The sequence below is a fragment of the Bos mutus genome, chromosome 9, assembly GCF_027580195.1.
Source record: "Bos mutus isolate GX-2022 chromosome 9, NWIPB_WYAK_1.1, whole genome shotgun sequence".
Classification (NCBI taxonomy): domain Eukaryota; kingdom Metazoa; phylum Chordata; class Mammalia; order Artiodactyla; family Bovidae; genus Bos; species Bos mutus.
Genome location: NC_091625.1, coordinates 12,806,180 through 12,814,838, shown reverse-complemented (window position 1 = coordinate 12,814,838; position 8,659 = coordinate 12,806,180). Strand labels below are relative to the sequence as shown.

Sequence of the window (8,659 nt, the reverse complement as noted above, 5' to 3'; positions counted from 1 at the left end):
CTATTTCCCAGAGTTTGCTCAAACTCATGTCCATTGAGTTGGTGATACCATGCAACCATCTCGTCCTATGTCACCCCTTTCTTCTCCTCCCCTCAATTTTTCCCAGCATCAGGGTCTTTACCAATGAGTTGGCTCTTCACATTGGGCAGCCAAAGTACTGGAGCTTCAGCTTCAGCCTCAGTCCTTCCAATGAATATTCAGGGTTGATTTCCTTGAGGATTGACTGGTTTCATCTCCTTGCAGTCCAAGGGACTCTCAAGACTCTTCTCCAACACCACAGTTCAAAAGCATCAATTCTTCAGCGCCTAGCCTTCTTTGGGGTCCGAGTCTCACATCCATACATGACTATTGGAAAAACCATACCTTTGACTAGATGGACCTTTGTTGGCAAAGTGATGTCTCTGCTTTCTAATACACTGTCTAGGTTTGTCACAGCTTTTCTTCCAAATTTGTTAATTTCATGGCTGCAGTTACCATCTGCAGTGATTTTGTAGCCCCCAAAAATAAGATCTGTCACTGTTTCCATTTTTTCCCCATCTATTTGCCATGAAGTGATGGGACTGCATGCCACCCCATTGGTAGGAACCACACAAATATAAAAGATTGGAAGAAACCTATCACTAACTTTGGCAGAAGTTATTAATTATACCATGTCTGCTCTAGATGGAACAGAGATCAGTTTCTCAACCCACTGGCCTGAGTAATGATGGACAACTGCATTGCTTTGGATTCCTTATTGGCTGGTCACGGTGCTGTCTGTGTCATTGCTCATACTTCTTGTTGTAGTATGTGGTCAATGAAACAGGCAAGATGGAATGGCTATGTATTGCCTTAAGGAAAAAGCAAATGACTCTCATGGTCTATTGGGTTTGTTCTCTTGGCCTAGCTGGAGCAGTTAGGATACTGGTTCCAAATCTTTTTACAGAAATCAGTAGTTGTTCTTGTTTTTATCATAGTGGTCATATCTTGATCCACTGTATTTGTTAAAGAGAAACCAAAATGGAGGCCGAGGCCACAGTATGAATACACTCCTAGCCCAAACACTGAAGGGTCATTCAATTAAAACTTAGAACTGTTCTGATTTCCCTGAAATGCTGACTCTGATCTTAAAACTTAAGCTTTATTCATGTCAGTATAACCTAGCTAATCAACTACAGTTAACAAAGTGAAGTTGCTCAGTCATGTTTGACTCTTTGAGACCCCATGAACTGTAGCCTACCAGGCTCCTCTGTCCATGGAATTCTCCAGGCAAGAATACTGGAGTGGGTTGCCATTTCCTCCTCCAGGAGATCTTCCCGACCCAGGGATTGAACCTGGGTCTCCTGCATTGTAGGCAGACGCTTTACCATCTGAGCCACCATTAGTGCTCTCGAAAGAGTGTAAGTTTCTGGCAATTACAATCACAATACATGATACATGGTTGTTCCTCCTCATGCTTCACAAGCTAAGATGTAACTGTTCAGTGTGGAGCTTCAAGCCTGTTTGTGAACAGTTTGTTTCTCACTCAGTAAAATGTTCATCTCAAATAAAGCTCTCTGAACTTTCTTTTGAAACATTCTATCCAGAGTCTGAAGTGCTTCTACCTTCATTCTCTCATCAGATGATCTCCATGATGATAGAACAAAAAGGGCAAGCAGATCTTGCAACACAGTTGACCATGAAGACAGAGAAGCAATCTCCAAGCAGCAAAGATCTGGGTTTTCAGCCATCCCTGAATTCACCTACCTCCAGCACATAAGAGAATGGTTAAAAGCAGGGACCAGGAGTTTAAATATACAGACAATGGCCAGACCAAATATAAAAACAGAATTCTGATTCACATTCTGCAGCACTCAGTCCAGGAAGGCAAACAATGCCTATGACAATCAACACAAGAGGCCATGACTTGATTAATGACTGACAGCTTCACTCATTTTCCTTTGGGATCAACTGAGACCCAGCTGGGAAAGTCAAATATGCACCCCTACTCAATCACATACAATGCTCTGCTTCCAGTTAGCCCAGCTACAGTTTCCCCAGGCCAACACCTCTTCCTTCAGGCATACCTTTTTTCCATTTTATATAAACTTTTCCCTCTCCTCTGCCTGCTTTTGAGACTCTGCCAACACAAATGATGGTAACTAACTCTCTTGCTATAGCAACCTCTTAATAAAAAGCCTTCACTTGTTCCCATTTGGGTGATCTTTATTTCCCCACAAGATAATCCATGAGTTGATATTTTTTGATGTTGTGGGACTAGTATTATTGATCATTCATTTATGCTATCCTCTCTACCTTTGTATATGTTTGAAATTTCCCACAATAAAAAATTTAAAATATTTCAAAAATGTCAGGGTCATTAAACAATAACAACAGCAGAGACTGATTCTATATTAGCTAAAAGTACATTATTGGAAAAAAACTGGGAAATCGAAGTTGGATCATATATTAGACAAGAGTTTAGACTAATGTTAAATTTTCTGAGTGAACAATTTTACATGGTTACATAGGAGAATGTCCTTGCTTTTAAGAGGTAATGATGAAATACTTAAGATAAAGTCATGATGCCTGCCACTTACAGACATTCCATGAAAAAGGTAAAGAGAGAAAATAAACAAAACATTAACAACTGGTGAAACTCAATGAAAGGTATAGAATGTAAATTTAATGTTCTTAGATTTTTTTCCATTGGTTTAAAGTTTTTCAAAGCAAAAAATTGGTAGGAAAAGAGCATAATAAAATACATGTATTAGGTTGCTACAAAAGTAATTGCGGTTTCAGACCATGCATTTTAAACCATAAGTATGCTCAAACATCTTTATTAATCAAAATAGGAAGCATTACAATCAACACATTTTTGCCAATGAGAAATAAGTTTGTTTATTCCTGTAGCATAAAAATCTGAGCTTCAGGATTTGAAGAGCTCTTGGAAAGGATTTCCTGCCTCCTGCTGGTTGCGGAAGTGTTTTCTCTGCAAAAAGTTGTCAAGATGCTTGAAGAAGTGATAGTCGGTTGGCGGGAGGTCAGGTGAACATGGTGGATGAGGCAAAACTTTGTAGCCCAATTCACTCAACTTTTGAAGTGTTGGTTGTGTGATGTGTGGCCAGACATTGTCATGGAGAAGAATTGGGACCATTCTGTTGACTAATGCTGGCTGTAGGCATTGCAGTTTCTGGTGCATCTCACTGATCTGCTGAGCATACTTCTCAGATGTAATGGTTTTGCTGGGATTCAGAAAGCTATAGTGGATCAGACTGGCAGCAGACTACCAAACAGTGACCACGATCTTTTTGTTTTTTTGGTAAAAGTTTGGCTTTGGGAAGTGTTTTGGAGCTTTTTCTTAAGTTTGACCACTGAGGTGGACACTGCTGGTTGTCATATAAAATCCACTTTTCATCACATGTCACAATTCAATCAAGAAATGGTTCATTGTTGTGTAGAATAAGAGAAGATGACACTTTAAAATGACAATTTTTTGTCAGCTCATGAGGCACCCACTTATGAGCTTTTTCACCTTTCCAATTTGCTTCAAATACCAAATGAGGGTAGAATGGCTAACGTTGAATTCTTCGGCAACTCCTCGTATAGTTGTAAGGGGATCAGCTTTGATGATTGCTCAATTGGCCATTGTCAACTTCTGATGGCCAGTCACTCTGCTCCTCGTCTTCAAGTCTCTCCTCTCCTTTGCAAAATTTCTTGAATCACCACTGCACTGTATGTTTATTAGCAGTTCCTGGGCCAAATGTGTTGCTGATATTGTGAGTTGTCTCCACTGCTTTTCAACCATTTGAATTCAAATAAAAATACATCACTCAAAAATTTGCTTTTTTGTCTAACATCATTTCGATAGTGTAAAATAAATATAAAATAAACAGCAAGTAATAAGTCATTAGCAAAAAAAGACAAAGTGAGAAATGTGCATTAAAATGATATATAACATTTAAGAATGTATTCCAATATCAAACAGCAAAGTTCAACAATGCAAAATCACAATTATTTTTGCAGCAATTTAATAATATTACAAAAAAAGTAGAAGCAAAAATTCTCACATTCTTACCTACATGTCTTCTTAATGGAAAAGTGAAAGTGAAAGTTGCTCACTCTTGTCCAACTCTTTGCAACCCCATAGAATATACAGTCCATGGAATTCTCCAGGCCAGAATACTGGAGTGGGTAGCTGTTCCCTTCTCCAGGGGAAATTCCAAACCCAGGGATCGAACCCAGGTCTCCCAAAACTACTACTAGTTAACTATATAGGGAAGGAGGGGACAGGACAGATAAGAGGGGATTGCAAACTAGATTTTTCAGAATGTACACTAACCATACTGTCTGGTGGCTCAGACAGTAAAGCGTCTGTCTACAATGCGGGAGACCTGGGTTCGAGCCCTGGGTTGGGAAGATCCCCTGGAGAAGGAAATGGCAATCCACTCCAGTACTATTGCCTGGAAAATCCCATGGACAGAGGAGCCTGGTAGGCTACAGTCTATGGGGTCGAAAAGAGTCGGACACGACTGAGCGATGTCACTTTCTTTCTTTACGCTAACCATAATATTTTTAAAATGTACTTTGTAAGTTATTGTAATATTCTAAATAGCTTGTCAGTAATGATTTTCATTTCTTTGCCTGAATATTATTCAGTAGTATGGTATAATATCTCCTTATTTATTAATTTATCCATCCATCCAGGGGAACCAATATGTAGTTACTGTTTGCAGAAGCTCCTAAGGATTAGAAGACTGCCCTCAACTGTTCAGAACACAGCCTTTATTGCATTCTTTTTCTACATGATTGCTTCTAGTCTGAATGATTTAATATCACCTTACTAGTTCATTCTCCTCATTTTGACCACTTCTTTCTAACTATCTGTGAGGTACGTTTTGATATTATTATTTGGTACAAAAAAACCCCATGCTTTGTTACATTTTTCATTGTACAGAGACTACATCTTGGGAACTGAAGATTACATGAAGTGAAGAACAGAGACTCTCAATGAGAAATTACAAAACCAGACATTCCCTGGTGGTCTAGTGGCTAGGATTTGGTGCTCTCACCACCCTGGCCTGGGTTTGATTCCCCATCAGGGAAGCCTGTCTTCAAGATTTCCTGTTGGCTCAGATGGTAAAGAATGCAGGAGACCTGGGTTCTATCCCTGGGTTGGGAAGATCCCCTGGAGGAGAAAATGGCAACCCACTCCATTATTCCTGCCTGGAGAATTCCATGGACAGGCTACAATCCATGGGGTTGCAAAGAGCTGGAAACGACTGAGTATCTAATACTTTCACTCACATATTTTATTGACTGAACCCAAATACTCTCAGACTGGTCATTCCAGGGCTAAGCAAGAGAAAATGAAAGCAAGTGCAGAAAGTTCAAATAACTTGTATTCGGTCACACCACTAGAAAATATTGGAGCCAGTATTCAAGTCATGCTCTCTCTCCCACCAATCAGAGTCAAATCAGCAAGCTTTAGTGGTATAAAATGATGGAACTGATTCACCTTGGCAGATTCAGCTAAATCCTAAAAACCTTGCAATTCTGTTCTGAAGCTGACAGGGATCAGCTACTAAAACTCAAAGTTTGCCAAGTGTAGGAAACATTGTACATTCTCTGCATAAGACTGCAAATGGCTATACTTCCAAAATAAAACTAAATCAGAAATAAACTTTGCCATCCAGATGGGAATGCCAAAAGAATTTTTCATGACCTTGCCTTTCTCAAGTATGTCTTGACCTAATAATTAACTACCACAAACCAGCCTTGTGGCTAACTCATGCTACATGTAGGAGTCTGAAATTTTTCAGGGATAGAATTTGAAGAGGCCTCAAGTTGGATGCATTCTGAAGAGAATGGCTCAAGGAAAAATATTAATAATTTATAAAAAGATGAAATTATATCTATATTATGCCCAGCTGAAAAAATTAACCCCAGGTGGTTCGGGAATTTTAAAGTTATGGTAGAAACTTGAGCATTCTTAGTGGAAAGTATAGAGAATGTCTTTAGACCTCAGGGCAGAGCAGGACTTAAGAAAGACACAATGAACTTACCTTAAAGACTGATAAATCTGACTATATTAAAATTCAGAACTGTATTCCTCAAAAACACCTTAAAAAAGGTGAAAAGGCAATTTAAACTAGAAGACATTCACAGTATACATGATTGAAAAGTAATTAGTAATACTGAGGGAGAAAATATGAAAGGGAGAACTTACCCATATTACTTTATATCCTCAAGGCTTTTTTTTTTTTACAATATGCATGTATTATTATGTTCATTTTAAAAATTAAATTGAAATAAAAGTATCCAGTAAAGCTAGATTCAATATCTCCTCTTGGATTACTGTTAAGGCCTAGATGATGCGGATGAGGGAATTCAGTAAGGGGGAATTGACCATTCCCCTTACGTAAATGATCAACATCTTTCATTAAAAAGATGTAAAAAACAAACACATCTTAACTAATTGTAAGTGTACAGTCGTTTGTATAGCAGATGCTGTCTATACAACAATTATCAAACAATACTTGTAGAAATGCACTATGGAAAGAACAGGAACGCGCGCGGTCTACTCACACAACCTTCAGGACAATAATTTCTTGTGGGGAGAGAGGAAAGGTCTTTAGTGGCATCTGTTTTAAAGAAGAGAGAAGGCAAATGCGGGAAACATTAACATCTTGTTAAATGGGGCAAGGGGAGGGGGTACATGAGCGTTAAACAACTTTTTAAACTGTGAGAAATCTTCACAATTTAAAACTTTAACTAAAATTAAGAACAATGAGAATAAATGTTCATCAGTACTCGCTGTTTGAGGATTTTGGAAGTAAACGACTTTTGTCTCCACCTGCTACATCTCTTGGAACGACCATGTCTGATGACTGCATTTTAGACACGACGCACTTGTAGAAATGATTCTTAAGCGGCAACAAACCAGAGTCGGAATATGAGAGAGAAGATACGGATTCCAGGAGCCCGCCTGCGGCCTGACCCGACCGGGCCTGGACGGGACCCCACTTCATGCAACCACACGATCCGGGAACTACGGACGCCTAGGGGTCGGCCGTTATTTGCCTGGCAGCGCCTCCTAGAGCCTCCAGGGCTCCACGGTGAGACAGGCTAGAGGACCGCGCGGCGCATAAGCGGGAACTCCAGGCGCCGGGATACCGGCGCGAGTCCGAGCCCCTGGGCCGCGCTGTGGCTGGGCGCATGCGCACCGGAGGAGGCGGGGCCGGCCGGGAGCAGTAAATGGCCCAGGCTTCGCGCCTCCCCGCGTCCCGCCAGAGCTGCTCTTCTCGCCTGTGGTTGGAGCATGGTCGACAACGCTGGCGACTACGAGGCCCGCGGGGACAGGCTGCTGGGGTTCCCGCTTCCCTCGCCACGGGTTCGCATCCGGCCGTGGTGGTTTCCTGCGCAGGAGTTGAGGAATCCGCTGGTGTTCTTCCTGGAGGCGTGGCTGGCCGACTTGATCTTTGGTGTGCGACCCTAGGCCTAGCGGGCCTCTCAGAGCGGTCGAGGGCCCCGAGCCGCGCCGGGTCCCAGGCCGTCACGTCCCTTCGTGGCCAGCGTCTCCTGCCCCTCACCCACACTCTTCTCTGGCTTTCCTTTTGTTTTCAGGGCCAGACCGAGCCTTGGTTCCAGAAATGGAGTGGATGAGCCAGGCCCTGCTGATGGTGGACGCTGTTGACGCTGGGAACCTAGTCGAAGTCACCGTTTTCGCGCGGCCGGCAGTCCAGCGTCAGGTGAAGAGTGTGCTTCTGAGCCAGGCGTCGGTGCACCGGGAGCAGCGCGCCCGAGGTGAGGGGCTTGGCAAACACGCCTGGGAGGAAGGCAGGGGGAACTGCCTGGCCTTACCTGACTTCCTTCCAGCCTCTCGTCTTCCCAAAACTCCTTGCAGTGTCCCAACTCCATTTTGCTGGTGATCCCTGGGCCTCCCTTGAGAGAGGAGTCCAAGCAGGACCCTGAGAAAGCAAAGCTGAGATGTGCATTTAGACACCTACCTGCCGGTGCTGGCTTCAGCTCCGTCAGCCCACTAATTTCAGATCCTAGATTCAGAGCTTCCAGCCCGAGAAATGATACTGCCAGCATACCCCTTCCCCCTTGGAGGAGGAGTTTGAAACCCAGCATTTTTCCTTATCCAGCTGAGAAAATGGAACAACTCGAGGAATTCCTGAAGGCCCAGGCACCAGGTCCCCAGGTGCCCCAGCATCCTGTTGCATGAGTGTTGTCAGGAGCGTGAGAACAGTCCTGCTTCTGCTGCTAATGTTCAAGAGAAGCAAATATCCTTAAATCTCTGCCTTTCCCCACCCCTGAGTCTTGATGAAGTATAGTGGTTTGATTATTTTGCTTCAAACCTGAGTTTGTAGTGCCATTCTAATTAATAAATGAATTTCATTTTTGTCTGAAGGCATAAAGATCTTTGCTCACTCAAAATTAAGCAAATTTATAAAAGACTGTTCATTCATGTCTTGATGTGAGAGGTGGGTAAAAAGCTATTAGGTGATGGGTTTCTTTTTTTTTCTTAGTTGTTACCATTTTGAAGCTATTAACCCTTTTATGATTTTTATGGTCAGACTCAGGCCCTTACGTGCAGAGGCCAGAAATGCAGAGTCAATCAGCTTTGAGTTTCTTTTGCATCATTTGTTCTCAAACTTTAAGAATCATCTTGAGAACTTTGTGCAGCACAGCTTCC

The 8,659-nt window shown here is 42.2% G+C and overlaps 1 protein-coding gene across 1 annotated transcript; it reads left to right on the top strand.

The window, feature by feature from the left end:
- The first annotated feature begins 7,207 nt into the window (after positions 1 to 7,207).
- LOC102283134 (oocyte-expressed protein homolog) lies at positions 7,208 to 8,341 on the top strand. Its single transcript, XM_005902346.2, has 3 exons — positions 7,208 to 7,442; positions 7,585 to 7,764; positions 8,109 to 8,341. Exons 1-3 carry the CDS (start codon positions 7,280 to 7,282, stop codon positions 8,186 to 8,188), a joined length of 423 nt encoding a protein of 140 aa, XP_005902408.1. The 5' UTR covers positions 7,208 to 7,279; the 3' UTR covers positions 8,189 to 8,341.
- The last annotated feature ends 318 nt before the right edge of the window (positions 8,342 to 8,659 follow it).